Source organism: Chlorocebus sabaeus, chromosome 11, assembly GCF_047675955.1.
Source record: "Chlorocebus sabaeus isolate Y175 chromosome 11, mChlSab1.0.hap1, whole genome shotgun sequence".
In the NCBI taxonomy this organism is placed as follows: Eukaryota; Metazoa; Chordata; class Mammalia; order Primates; family Cercopithecidae; genus Chlorocebus; species Chlorocebus sabaeus.
This window is the reverse complement of record NC_132914.1, coordinates 127598491-127613843: the sequence shown is the minus strand read 5'-3', so window position 1 is coordinate 127613843 and position 15353 is coordinate 127598491. Positions and strand designations below refer to the sequence as shown.

Here is a 15353-nt window from a genome sequence, read left to right as displayed (position 1 = left end):
AGGCAGATTCCTCAGCTCCCCACTGAACAGGCAAAATCAAGACCCCAGGAAAGGGGCTTAGGACTTTGCATGTTGCTGAGGAAAATTTGGAAACCCTAATTTAGAGTCCTTTCGAGTCCTGCCACTTTGGAACCAGAATAAACTCACCATCTACCTGTACTCTGAGCTGTATTCCTTTAGCTAAAGCAAGATGTGAGTTTCTAGAAAAATAGATTGTTCTTCTGCTTCATCCCTGGTGTTTTAGGGGGAGCTGAATGGGCAGAAAGGCCTTGTGCCCTCAAACTTCTTGGAAGAAGTGCCTGACGACGTCGAAGTCTATCTCTCTGATGCTCCATCCCACTACTCTCAAGATACACCGATGCGCTCAAAGGCAAAAAGGGTAAGCAAACCTATTTAGCCTTTTAAATCTCCGTCCCGTTCTGCCATATGTGGTCTAATACAATCTCTGCACTGGTATTTTTATATCTTGGGCCGAAAAGCATATACCCTGATTTTTTTTTCCTCTGCCCTTCCATTGGAGTTGTGCCTAAAAAATTCTTAATTCTCATTTTACAAAAAAAAAAAAAAATGACCCTTTCAATTCTAATCAATCAATCTGCCTTTACTCACAAACAAATGTCCCATCCTACATTACAGAAACACATCTCAGTTTGATCCAGAATGAAAAGAGGATGGCTCCTCTTCAGATTTGGTGGGCAATGAAGGTTATTTGCCCTCTGTTAGGATTTTAGTCTCTTCACAGGGATCCAAGGGCTTCTCAAGCATATTAAACTATTAGATTACATTCATGTTTAGTATCTCATTTTTATTTTATTTCATCACTGCAAGTTTTTATATATTATATTTTTATATATATATATTTTTATTTCTTTGCTCATCTGCTTGGAAACAGAAGAAGAGTGTTCATTTCACACCTTAATCAGGCAATGTAGCCTTCACGTAAGTGAGCAACTGAAGATACCGATAAAGATACCAACTTAAGCTACCTTAAACGGGCCAATGTGGTAGACTTAAGGCTTCATTGTGGGGTTAACAACAAAAAAAAAGATAAAAAGAAATATGTCTCAAAAAATTATTGGACCTAAATAATCAGAATATTACTTGGTCTCAGTTGTAAAGCAACTGAATTTATAGTGAAGCAAATCATCTTTAATCATCATTTCCTACTATGTGCATTAAGACTATTTGAAAGGCCAACATTGGGAACATATTTCTTAACAAGCTAACTGTGTGTTTACATAGAGCTGCATATTGCATTGTTAGCCACGCTTGGAAAAAGCACAACCTAACAAACATGTTTACTATAGGAAGTTTGACTTGAGAAACTTAACCCAAGGTCAAGCAGATGAGTAGTGAACACAGGCGATCGAGCGTTGGCTCTGCACACTCCAAAGGCTGGCTTGAACGGCCAGCACGTGTTTTCCTTAAGTAACCCTGCCTCTACCTTACGAGAGGGCTATGCTCCTCCTCAAAGCACAACCTTCTGTGAGAGAAGTTGCTGCCACACGGAGTTGTTGTTGGTATACCAATGCAATACTAAGTTGATGAAGCACGCAGCTCAAATGATCGCATTAGATGGAATAGATGGTATCTTCAGGTGTGCTTTGGGATGCTTTACTAGGTGTTTTCCATTAGAATTAGACCTTGATTTTAAATCCAAGCAAGCTTGAAGCCCCTTGGCTTAGAGCATTTGCCTGCTGAATACTGAACACTCCCATGGCAAGAGTTGCTCTGGAGGGAGGGCCGGAGGAATGCTGCTGCTCTGTCAACGCAGACACATGCTTCGCTGTAAAAGGAAGCGAGGTAAAGTCGTCCTGCAACGTATCAGAGCAAAAGTCTACCCCCCTGAAGCACTATTAAGCGCTTAACGTATACTGAAATACTACCATGTGCTGTCTACTGAGGAAAATTCATGTTTAATTATTTGGAAATAATGCAAGCATCCACTAAGGGCCTTTAAGCTTTCTTTGATTGTAATTAAGGTTCATTTTAGTTTTTTTTTTTTTTCTTTCAACCAGTGTGCCATCTCCAATATTTCTATAGTAGACTAACCAACCCAGGAATGCACTTTAACAATATCAGGATTTTATATAACCAAATAGTTTCCAATACAACAAAATTCCCTTTATGAACTTTTGCTTTTTAAGATGACTGATGGGTACTCGGCCAACTTTACTATCAACCTAATTTCAACTAATGTCTCCCCTGCCCTTAGTCTTCATTTACGAAGTGAATTATTACCTGCCTTAGCTTTGCCAAAGCAATGGCCATCCCGCGCTCCCTTGAGACAGAGAAGTGGAACCCACACATTTATGTCTGGGCCCTCTCTGGCGTGCTGTGGGAGAGGACCTTTGCTTCTCACGGCATACTTTAACAACCGAGAGAACAAGTGAACCCCCTTGACCTTTCCTGGTGGGAAACGGGGACAGTACGATGTTACCAAGTGGATTCTGTTGTTGGCGCTCACACACTCAATAAACTGTCACACTGTACCTACTAGGTTCCTCCTGAGGGTTCAGGTACAGCAAGGAGAGCTCCATCCCCCACAGTCCATCTCCATTCGGGGTCACCTACGTCATCTATGGGTTCTGGTAGTCCTGGGAGAGGCAGGGAAATGTCCTCGAAAAAGAAAAAGGGGCTGCTTTCCAAAGGCAAGAAACTGCTGAAAAAGCTGGGTGCAGTGAAATGATTCATGTACTTCCGGACAACTGCCAAATCTATGTAATTTTCTTTAATTCCAAACTAGGGCTTTCATGACTCAAGTACTTCCTAAAAAAACCCAATCTTCTCCCCTGACACCAGTAGAGAAATGCACTTTTGCACTACCATCCACTTTAAACCAACCGCGAGAACAAAGAGGAGCGGTTGCTCTCTGTCACCGCTGGCAGTCTGCTCTCATTGTCCAAGCTCTGATTTGGGAGGTGGGAGGGGACGTCTTATTAACAAACAGGGGGGCGCATAGCTATCACCTGTAGCTCCCTCCCTACCTGTAATTCCAGTCTTTGTGCATCTGTCATCCGCCCTTAAAGGAATGATTTTCAACCTTTCTCCCTTCTCAAAATGCTTGCCTCATAATGCATAACTTTCACTTTGACTCTGGTCTTGAAATTCCTAGTTTAATTCGCCTTGATGTTCTGCCTTATAAATGCACAATGATTTGTACTGTCTAATAAAAACAAGTGTATACTTTGTATGTGTCGTGCATTCAGTGGTCTTCATCCTCACTGACACAGTGGTTCGAGATCAAATTGTACAGGCTGTGCATTTTAAGATACTAGTTTCAGTCTCTCAAAGCCAGCCAGGCTACACACAGAAAATGTTTACTCAATCATTCAAAAAAGTGAAAAGGAGAGAAAGTAACTTTGTTTGGTAAAATACCAGTACTCCAACCTTCCAGAAAGCCGCTAATCTTCATTGCTTTTAATGTTCTATTTTGTGGCATATGGTTTTCTGTTACTTCCATTGTCAAAATGCCATACCCAAATACACAGCAATGAATGGCACACAAGTAATCCACATAATGCATAAGCCACACCAAAAACATGCTAAATTTAAATCTGATCCAAATGAGTCCATACCCATTTTCATCATTGGCATTTGAACAAAAGACTTACAAAGTTGCTGGCAGATGTATTTGATGGTTACTCTTTTGTAATTCTTGTCCACTTGTAAATTGTTTTTACTCTTTATACATACTTTTCAGACTGCCTTTCTTTTGTAATTTATGGACGGTTTATAAATGAATGACAAAGCTTTCCCCATTGTGTCTTCAAAAACTCTATTATAAATTGTAATATAATAGTATGTGGTAGATTTATTAAAGGAAATCCATGTGTGGTTAAGCTCTGTGTGGGTGTGTGCATGTGCACAGTTAGTGTAAAATATTTTCTAGAAATAAAATTTGTTATTTTATACAACACTGTTTATTCTTTGTTTTAAACATTTTATCATAGCGGGATAACCGAATTCCTTTCTCTTATGTTTACAGAAAGTTCCATAACCTTACCGTTTCTGGGAGTATTTTTTTTTTTCCAAAAATAATTTTGGTCCATGTTTTGGGAGCCATTGACAAAACATTGTGACACTCTCATACCACCGGTAACAGTCCAGTCAGTGACAAACAAAAGGTCATTAGCACAGAGTCAGTATAAGCACTTCCGGGATGAATTCAAACACAAGTTGTTAATTCACTCTGGCAGCTTTAGAAGTCAAGTGAAATTAATGAACAGCTACAGCAACATAATACAACAAAATATAATTTCCCAAATATACAGAATTTTCCTAAAAGCCTTATTTTAGAATTCTCCAAATAACCAGATGTCTTTTCAAAGTAAGAGGTAAAAACAACACACTTATGGCAAGATGAAAATACAGTTCAAGTACATAATTTCATGAAAGTATAATTTATCTCATAATTGCTACCATAATGTTTTTACCTACCGTATTTATAAGAAAAGTTGAAGAATTGCTGTTTCTCTAAATCTTTTGAAAGTATTTACCAGTTCCCCGAAGTATGAAAATGTAGGCAAACCTGAAGTAATAATGAGCTGGTCTTAGCTTTTCTCCCCCCTCCCCCACCCCCGTTTTATAAGTAAGTACAATTTTCCTAAAAGCAAAGCACCCAACCTGAGGACAACAAAGTGCTTAAGTCACATTTAATTACTCATTCGAGCCCCAACTCCCTCCCAGACTGAGCTGACAGCCACTTCAGCCATCTCCCTTTTCTAGTGATAAGAGAAACCATGTTTTGCTTTTGTTTTATGACCGAAAATTGTACCAAACGAGTTAGGAAGCTCTCCATTACCAGTGTGAGTGTGATTTTCTGTCTAAAAGCCGAAGCCCAAACTGTACAAAGTACTCAAAGAACAGAAACCATTTCCTCTTCCAGTTCAGTGGCTTCAACCCTCCCTCCCGCTGCATCTAAGGAAGGGGGTGCACACCCAGACCCCATGAGCGCCCCCCACATGACCATCCCTTTGCCTCTGTTGCTCCCCTTCCCCCGCCAAAGAAAACAAGTGGTTTTTTGATTCAGAATGACCTTCCCATTCTCATCCGGACCTGCAGAGGCACAATTTTCATTGAACAACCAACAACTATACCTAAATTCTTAATTTTATTTTCTGTTATGACTTTCCTATGTATATTCAAAATAAGAAACTCTTGCCAAATTCTGTTTTGCAGTCACTTCTCATTCACATAAACATTTTCCTATTCTCTTGCTAACACTTTTCAAATAAACTATTTGCTTAAACTAGAACACAAAACTCCTATGTTCTGCCAAATGAGCTTTACTGTATTTTCTTATTCTTGAAAATTATTTAAAGCTGCACTAAAAAAAAAAAAGCAAAAAGCCCCAACTTTCCAGAAATTTCTACTGTACTTTTTTCTGTGGCCCCAAGGTAAAGGAGGTGTGGCAGTGATGAATGTGGTTCTTGGGAAAAGTTCTGCTAAAGAAAGCCTGTTTGCAGGTATATTGGCAAAGGCTAGAACTCAATGGAAGCTTTTGGGAAAAGAAAGAAAACTACATTTAAAGACTCATTTATATTTAAAAAAAAAAAAAAAGATATACTTCTAAACATTTTTAATTTTGAAAAGAAAACCATTTTATGTGAAGTGCTCTTTCATGTGGGTAAAGAAAAAATACGTAGCTATCCCCTGGCTGGCTCCGTGCACCTCGGTGTGCAGGCTCACTGTTGCAGCCCGACTTCAGGCCCTGGTGCTGCCAGCTGGCACAGCCCCTTCCTGCAGCCCCTCTCATCACACAGAGCCGATGCCTGGGACTACCAAACAGTATATAGAGCTTATGGTAGAACAACAATAACCAAAGTCTCTAAAAAAGAGGATGAATCAGGTGTCTAAGTGAAATTAATATAAGAATGGGAAAGACATCCGACCCTATCTGGAAATACTCCATGGAGCAGGAGGAGCTATGCAGAGAGTGCTGAGAAGGCCCAGGTACAGGCTTGCCACCCACACGCATGGGAGGGGCCTTCTTTACCTTTAGAACCTCACCCCAAAGACGTCAATAGGAAATCCGTAAAATACAGACAGCAAACATAAAATGCCCAACTTCACCAGCTGAATAAATAAAAACTAATAATGCAAAATTTTTCTGCTCCAAAGTTACCCAACATCCAAACGTGAAACCGCTGACACTGGGGAGGATGGGAGCTCCTGCTGTGGGGACTGCAATCTCTATTGTGTGTCTTATGCACTTGGCCCAGTGACTTTCTAAAGCCTTGAACGTGTGTGTTTATGTCCTTTAACTGAATCTCATTTCTAGGAATCCAACTGAAAGGAGGTATCTAGGCAGGGATTTAAGAACTAAGAAATGCATCACATTATTATAACAGCGAAAAGTGGTAAATTCACAAAAAAATCCCATAGTGGTCTAGTGAAATGATAGCTATTCTTCACAACATTCAGTATTCACCAGGTCACTGACGCACACATGTGAGGACGGTGACTGGGGGGAAGGCACGACTGGTCACAGGCCCCCATCAGGAGCAGCATTTCTGTTAAGGTGCAAGGACCCCTTACGCGTGCCCCATGGCTGTCGCAGGTGGCCTGTCTGCATCCTCACCCCTCTCTGGCCCTTCTCCATTTTCTCTGACACTCAGACCCTCTGCTCGCTTGGCCTCATCTACCACAGCTGGTGTCTGCCTCCAGCCTGGCTGCCATTCTGCTGGGGTCTTTGCCTCCAGCCTCGTGACCATTCTGTACTTCACAATCCCTGTTCCCTTTAGTTACCAGAAGAAGAAGATACATGTAAATAACTATACAAATTGAAAACAATAAAGCTTGTTTCTAGTCCCTTCTTAACAGCCTTCTCTGGGGATGGAGTAGGAGGAAAAGGGATGGGGGAGGAGAGGGTTAAACAACAACACTGCCTTTTGATAGCATTTGGTGAGCAGTCTCCAAAACAGCTGCCTCTAATTTTCCAATAAAATCCTTGTAGAGACAGCTAGACGTGCATCAGATTTGGGGAATAAGCACCACACAGTGTGAGGGAAAGGAGAGAGAGCAAGGCCCCAGCGAGAATTCGCAGCGCTCTCTCACCCACATTGTTCCCGAAGCTGAGCCCGTCAGAAGGCAGGTGGTCTCACCTTGGCGAGAACCCAGGGCTCAGCAGCCCTTCCTCTTCCTCAGGCCCACGTGCTGCTGGTTGTCCCCCATCCAAATCAGCAACTCCTGAGGAACTTCGTAGGAAGCAGGGAGAGAACAGTGAGACACACACAGCCATTCTAGGGACAGCCCTGGAGTGCAGTTCACGCGACAGAAGACGGGAAAGAGGGCAAGGGCCCCAGGGACAGCACCTGCTGGGACTGTGATTTTCCATATGTGCCAGTGCACAGAGAACCATGTGGGGAAGGCAGGAGGCTTCAAAGCAGTGAGACAGGGACCAGATAAGTTGTGCAGGCAGTGGTCCTGGAGAAGAAGCTGCCCAGCAGGTGAGAGACCACGACCAGGCCAAGCCAGCCCACCGTCTAGCAGCCCTCGCCTGTTTGAGGGGAGAGAAAGAAAGCAACAGAAAGAAAGGGAGGGAGCGGAAGAGGAGGAGGAAAAGAGGGAACAAACCAAACAAGGGCCATGACAAATGAGTCTAGAATAAGGGGTAGGAACAAGACATGAGATCCTTGAGTCAGAGACGGAAGACGTGCTCGGCAGCAAAAAGAGTGTAGCTGGTACCAGTTGCCCAAGCTCTGACTCCGAAGGACCAAAGTGAACGGGACCAGGTGATGCCACACACACAGGTGGGTGAATGAGAGCAGGAAACCTGGGCTCAGGGACCCCCAAGTCCTTTATAATGGGCAGTAACCTTGTCTGACTTTTGCCCTGAAGCAAGATATTATTTTTATGACCCTGGCCGGTAAGCAGGCCTGCCCTCTGCTCTGGAGGGAGACACCATCTCTATCTTCTGGGGCAGTCTGCTGTACAAACATCCTCACAAAGATCGTCTGGACAAAGGTAGTACTGCTTCTCACGAGACAGGCAGAAACACGAGACAGTGGACCACTATCTCACAGCACTATTTCCAAATGTATTACATTCCAAAACCTGGAGATGAAGACATCAGAACATATTAAAATACCTATTCTATCTGCAGTACTAAGGGTACGAAGCTGAGTAACAGAAAAAAACTCGTTACAAAACTAAAATACTAATCACAGTGCTAATCAGATTGAACAATACATCACAAAATCACAATTAAGCTTGGTTACTATTTTTTAAAAACTTGGGGTTCATGTTAGGAGCTCTGGTTTCCAACAAATTAACCCTGGCTACTAAGTGGAAGTTAAACTAACAAATGGCACTAACTTAGAAATTTAAAAAAATACACTTCTGAAGAATTTGTGGATCAGCTCCATACAGAGAGAGCAGGATTACAATGAAACCATGACAAGCTTGCAGGACACAGGGAAAGCAACGCTTCAAGGGAAATGTGCAACTTTAGACTAGAAAAGACACACTAATGAACTTACGATATTAGATAGAAAAGATAACTGAAGAAAAGAGATAAAGAGTAGAAGCCAGTGACACAGAAAACAACAATACGACGTTGATGTGAACTAACTTTGAACGAGACTAGAGGAAATACATCGGGAAAGATTGATCACAACAAACAGAAGACATTAATAATACTTTTAAATTGAAAAGAGAACATGATCATACAGCCGACTTTATAAAGATGAAGTATTATCAACTCTCTATTAATAAATTAGAAAACCCAGAAAAAAACAGACAAATGCCTGGCAAAAGTGTAAAATAATGAAACTGGTTAATTAAAAAATTGAAAGCTTAAAAAGAAAAGGTAAGTACAAATGAAACCAAAGTAATAGTTACAATTTTTTACACAAGAAGAACTTCAGGCCCAGAGAGTCTAACAAAAAGAATCCTACCAAATACTCAGATCATCCCAATCTTACATAAACCCTTCCAAAAATAAAAAAATAAAAAGACAACACCCTTCAAGATATTTTAAGAGAAGTGTATACCTGGATACAAAACCAAAGATAGTAAGAAAATGAAAAACTGTAAGCCCATTTCGTCATGAATATAAGTGTAACCACTCTAAACAAAATGTCAGCAAGCAAAAGCCAATGGCATATTACAAAAAAAGAACCAAGTTAGTTTATCTCAGGAATGCAAGAATGACTGAACCTGAGAAAATCTTAAACTAACATGAACTCTATTAGCAGAATAAGAGATGAAAACCATATGATCATCTCAATAGATGTAGAAAAACTAGTAAGACTCAACAGAAATGCCTTTGAAAGCTCTTAGACAGCTATGAATAAAGTGCTAATGTGGTAAAGGGTGTTTCTCAAAATCCTAGAATGGGCGTCATCTTAAATGGAGAAAACGTAATAAAGTGAAAGCATAAAGACTGGAAAGGAGAAAACAGAATTATCATTGTTTCCAGAGGATACAACTGCCTACATAGAAAACACAAAATAATACCGGCAAATCATTAGAAATAAAAGTGTATTAAAGCAGCTTGATGTAAGAGCAATATTAAAAAGCTCAATTACATATATTTGTAAAAATTAGAAAAATAATCTTTAAAAGAAAAACATTTACAATGGCAACTCTAAAAGCACTTAGGAATAAATCAAACAAAAATGTACAATATCAGTACACAGGAAACTATGAAACTTTATGATGGAAGACATTTTAGAACTCAAATAAATGGGAAAATAAGTCATTTGGAGGATGGTAAAACCTAAAATCATAAAGATCGCTTATTCTCCCTACATATTCCTATAGATTCTATGCAATTTAATAAAATCTTAAATTTTTCTTGAATGTCACAAATAAATTCTAAAATTCATATGGAATCATAAAGGAACATGTCCCACCAGACATCAGGATGTAAGTAACAATGGGATGCTGATACTGGGATGGGTCAACTCACTGATCAATGACAAATGGCCCTGCACATTTATGGGGCTTTGATGTGTGTGTGAGGTTTAAATGAAAGATCAGCGGAAAAAAAGAAGCCAGGCAAGGTGGTGCATGCCTGGAGTCCCAGCTACTCGGGAGGCTGAGGCTGGAGGATCACCTGAGCCCAGGAGTTTGAGGCTGCAGTAAACTATGTGCCTTTGCAGTCCAGCCTGGGTGACAGGGCGAGACTCAAAAAGAAAAAACAAAATGAAAAGAAGACACTCTTCAGGAAAGGGAAGTGGAGGTGAAAAACGACTGTCCATTCCATATGGAGAAAAGGAAAATTGTACCCTTATTTTAGACCATACAAAAATCAACTCAATCTACTCTAAAGGTTTAAAGTTTTAAACTTCTAGGAAAATATAGATGAATATTTTCTCACTTTGGGTTAGAGCACAATTTTTAAAACACAGGAAACTCTGTGTGTAAAAGACAAATTGGCAAATTTGGACAAGGATATGCTATAAATTTTATTAAGTTTAAAACTAAAAATAAATAGCAACTAATACTGACACATGTACATTTGCTAAAACTTTTTCAACAGGCAAGGGAATAACTTCAACAGCATCCACTTTGGCAGCAGCGAGGTCAGGGGACTGGAAGGGGTGATGTGCATGGGTGAATGGAGACGGGAAGGGGCGGTGTGCATGGGTGAATGGAGACGGGAAGGGGCGGTGTGCATGGGTGAATGGAGACGGGAAGGGGCGGTGTGCATGGGTGAATGGAGACGGGAAGGGGCGGTGTGCATGGGTGAGTGGAGACAGGAAGGGGGTGGTGTGCATGGGTGAATGAAGACGGGAAGGGGTGGTGTGCATGGGTGAATGGAGATGGGAAGGGGTGGTGTGCATGGGTGAGTGGAGACGGGAAGGGGGTGGTGTGCATGGGTGAATGGAGACGGGAAGGGGTGGTGTGCATGGGTGGAGATGGGAAGGGGTGGTGTGCATGGGTGAATGGAGATGGGAAGCGGTGGTGTGCATGGGTGAATGGAGACGGGAAGGCGCGGTGTGCATGGGTGAATGGAGATGGGAAGGGGTGGTGTGCATGGGTGGAGATGGGAAGGGGTGGTGTGCATGGGTGAATGGAGACGGGAAGGCGCGGTGTGCATGGGTGAATGGAGACGGGAAGGGGCGGTGTGCATGGGTGAATGGAGACGGGAAGGGGGTGGTGTGCATGGATAAGTGGAGACGGGAAGGGGGTGGTGTGCATGGGTGAGTGGAGACGGGAAGGGGGTGGTGTGCATGGGTGAGTGGAGACGGGAAGGGGGTGGTGTGCATGGGTGAGTGGAGACGGGAAGGCACGGTGTGCATGGGTGAATGGAGATGGGAAGGGGTGGTGTGCATGGGTGGAGATGGGAAGGGGTGGTGTGCATGGGTGAATGGAGACGGGAAGGCGCGGTGTGCACGGGTGAATGGAGACGGGAAGGGACGGTGTGCATGGGTGAATGGAGACGGGAAGGGGGTGGTGTGCATGGGTGAGTGGAGACGGGAAGGGGGTGGTGTGCATGGGTGAGTGGAGACGGGAAGGGGGTGGTGTGCATGGGTGAGTGGAGATGGGAAGGGGTGGTGTGCATGGGTGAGTGGAGACAGGAAGGGGGTGGTGTGGCTGAATGGTGGCTATTGCCAGCGTTTAGTTCCAGGATTGGGAGATGGGCTCAAGGGGGCCTATTATTAAGGATAATTCTTTCCTTATTGTCATTTCCTTATTAATAAGGAAAATAAAAGATACACAGGAGTCAATGATAAACTCTTGCAAAACAAGGATTATGACAGCTCCAATTCTGAGCATCTGAGCCTTTCTAAAAGTAAAAATGAAAAAAGAAACGAATGACCTACTTATTCCTGTCTTAACTTCTCCCATGGCATCCAAAAAAGAGGATCAGAGAGAAGGTCTGAAGCAAACCATAACATTCCCAAACCACAGCATGTGTGGTACTGATGGCGGTGGGCTAGGTCTTTGGACAGACCTGCAGAGGGAGATTCAGAAGAACATCCAGCAAGGAGCTGCAGAAAGTTTCATTTGGAAAACAGATATCTATTAAGATACAGAAGTGAAGTGAAGGACTGATAGTTTTTAAGGCCAGATTTGCAACTTAAATATCATTTCAGTCACTTGGTAAAAAGAGCATGACTTTTGATAGGCATAAATTTAAAACTGGAGGGAAAGGTGGAGAAGTAAAAGTTTTCAACAGCTTCAATACCCAGTTTCTGAATTTTTGGGACATCACCATATCAAGAAAGCCCCGAGTCACACAGATTTCAGTGCAAGTGTCAAATAACAAACATGTCTGTTTTGCCTTAAAATCTCAAGACACTCCTCAAACTGATCCAGAAACTTGAAATAATAGTTCTTATTATCTCTGAATGTGCATGCACTGCCCTGAGGTGTTGAACATGAGAACTTCGCAGTCAATGACACATCTATAAGCCATTCACATATATGCATCTTCAGGAAAACAGGTTAAACTGCATCATATATTAAAGCAGTACTTACATTAAGTTAAAAACATATTTGAGTGGGTGTTTTGTTTCACAGTTAAGTAGTTAACTACTTTAAAGAGTTACTAAAACCAGGCATTTGATGAACGAAAGCAGCACAGCAAATGAACTGGAACAAAGTCTAAAAATCCCACATAAGGATGTTAAGAAATAATGATTTCAATAGTAGCTCATGGTAATGTTTCAACAATGAAGAAAGTACTTTAAAAGACAATTTTGAATTACACAAAGCACTTTAAATTCCATCAAGTTACAAGCTTTAAGAAAGCTTCTGAAAATAAATTGGCAGCACTGTGGACAAGCTGGTAAAGTGAGCAGAAATGTATTAATTAACATTCTTTCTCATCACCAAGCCAACTAACTACACACTTCATTACGTATGGAAAAGAAAAACTAATAGTTCATTAAAAGCAAAGACTAACAAGCCCTACAGCATAAGAATCATAATACTATATTATGGTGAGCGTGGAAGAGGGAGAAAAAACGCACAGCAATTTTACCAAAAAAGAGATGTTGTATATATTGTTTTGGGGAATTTTCTCTAAAATATCTTTCCCTTCTCTAAAATATTTCAAATACGAAAACTGGAAAACGAAACTGATAATAAAACAAAGAATAACTTCAAGATGAGCATCCGTCAGATTTTTTATTTTTTAAAAAAGTCATATTTTTTCATTTTTAAAAAAAGTCATCTATTTAGGGTCTCCTCTTTGGAAGGTAATAGGTTGGGAGGCATCAGAGGACAAAGGTGGACAAGGCTCTGTTGGTTTTCTATGACCAAGGTTTATTTTAAAAGACAAAAACACATAATAGTTTCAGTATCTGTCCTTTCCTGGCCAAGCTCATATAAAACCACAACACAACCCAGCAGCTCTTCTGGAAACACACCAGGCAGCCCAGGAACCACTTAGTATGGTAATCAATAAAGCTCCTGACTTTCGACTTCTTGACCCTCAAATGGGTCAAGAGGTGCCATTCAACGTATGTTATTAACATGTTCTTGTTGCTTTATGGGCGAACATCATTTTATACCATTTGAAGCAGCATTCGTCCATGCCCACAAGGCAAGTCTATGTGCTGGTACTCAGCGTCCTTATCTGGCATGTATTCAGAGCAATCCTGATGATCTCAACTCACTGGGAGCAGACATCAGTTAAAGCTAAGCTAGTGCCTGACTTCTCTTAAAACCTGCACAAACTGAAAAACTGAACCAGATTTCATTAATTACAAATTTATTGGTTATTATTCCCCAAATGAGTTTTCCTGAACATAAGGGAAATGGCCATTTCAACAAAACAAAGTGCTGAAAGGACAGCAGTTAATGTACATTCCACACACATCTGTTTGAGGGTTACTGTCTTCATTTGCTTATGTATCAACGGGATTATACTGTAAGTCTAATAATGTTCACCAAAGAGACATTTATAAAAGGGAAAATAAAAAACAGGAACAACCAAAATTTCTAGCAGTGGATGAACATTAAATAGAGTATGGAGGATTTGTAGTTTGGAAGACTATGCACTCATCAAAAGGAGAGACGTGTCATGACATGAGAGATGTTCATGATAATTTCATATGAAACAGCAAGTTATAAAACAGTATGATCAAATTTCTGTAAACACAAAAATATACACCTGTAGAATAAAATAGGGGTCAAAAGAATGCTGTTTCTGCAGAGTGATAGAGATTTGTGTTTTATTTTGCATTTGTATTTCCAGAAACTTCTACAGTGAAACATAACTTCTGTAATAGGCACATGTTAAAGCAAACATGCCTTACCACAGGCTAAATGCTTTAACAAAAAGTATGTAAAATTCTAAAACCACACAATAGGTTTCTAAGAACCAGTCAGGGGCTGGTCTATTTAGTACTTGGCGCCTCTGCATTTTTTGTCTTGGGTACATGCATTTAACAAGCATCCCAGTCTGGGGTGGGAGGTGGGGAGCCACTGAGGCTCACATACTCTTTGGGCTGTGCTACCCACTAGGAAATCTAGACAAGATCCCTGACTGCAAGAAGCCCCATCATGATATTAGAGGAAAGTCAGAAACATTTTACCTTGGCAGATCATAGCACTTCAAGTTCCACCACAAAGATGCAGCTTCTCCATCCCCAGGAAATCCAAGCGGGGGCTCGGGTTTGCTGGTAGAACTCCCAGTCACTGACCCTGATTCCTTGTGTCGGGAGTAAAGTTGCCTCCGATTCTCACAGGGAACACGTCTCCTCAATTTGTATTCTAGGCCAGCTACTATCTGCAGGCCCTGGTCAAATTAACTTGTCCCTTATGAGATTGCCTCACCTGGGCGTATGCTCCTGGTGGAACTCAATTTGTACAAGAGAAATGCAAATCTATTTATGCATCTCCAACTCAATAAAAACTGGAAGATTTACTATGGGTTAATTCAATTAAGAATTTTTCACACTGGACAACAGTAAAGCCTTGATATATAAAAGTTGGAACAGTCTGGAACTGATAAAGTTTGCAATCTATCTTGTTGAGTAATCATGGAAAGAATTTTGTTTACACCTAACTTGAGAAAGTTCCTAAAATGCATTTAAACAAATATTTAACCTAACCAACTATGTGCAAACTTTCTTACTATTTCAGCTTTCCAAAACACTGTACTACTAAAATTGGTTTAAAACATGAAAGCATACTTAACCTGGGCTTTCTGTACTATTTTCTGACTGAAACTATGTAGAATTTAAGGCAAACATTCAGCCCAGCTTTTGGCCAGTATAACAACAATTGAACAGTAAGAACCTCGGGGTGGGGGAAATAAGGGGAGAGAAGAGAAAGACATTGAAGCTCATTAGCCTCAGCACTACAGAGATTATGAGGACTCCTGATTCTATCATTGATTTACTGAGGATTCCTCAAAAGCCTAACGAAGTTATTGTTTGGGTGAGGGA

General features: G+C 41.1%; 1 protein-coding gene across 13 annotated transcripts in view; it reads left to right on the top strand.

The window, feature by feature from the left end:
- RIMBP2 (RIMS binding protein 2) overlaps window positions 1-15353 on the top strand; it is a 352529-nt gene that overhangs the window by 313863 nt on the left and 23313 nt on the right. For 6 of the 13 annotated variants that reach the window (XM_037987193.2, XM_073021228.1, XM_037987225.2 and 3 more), the window contains 2 exons: window positions 245-379; window positions 2501-3528. In XM_037987193.2, coding sequence (XP_037843121.2) covers window positions 245-379; window positions 2501-2689 — 324 coding nt within the window. In that variant the 3' untranslated portion in view covers window positions 2690-3528. Of the gene's footprint in view, window positions 1-244; window positions 380-892; window positions 3529-15353 lie in introns of those variants that run through there. The other 7 variants (XM_037987203.2, XM_037987238.2, XM_073021232.1 and 4 more) reach the window with 3 other exon arrangements.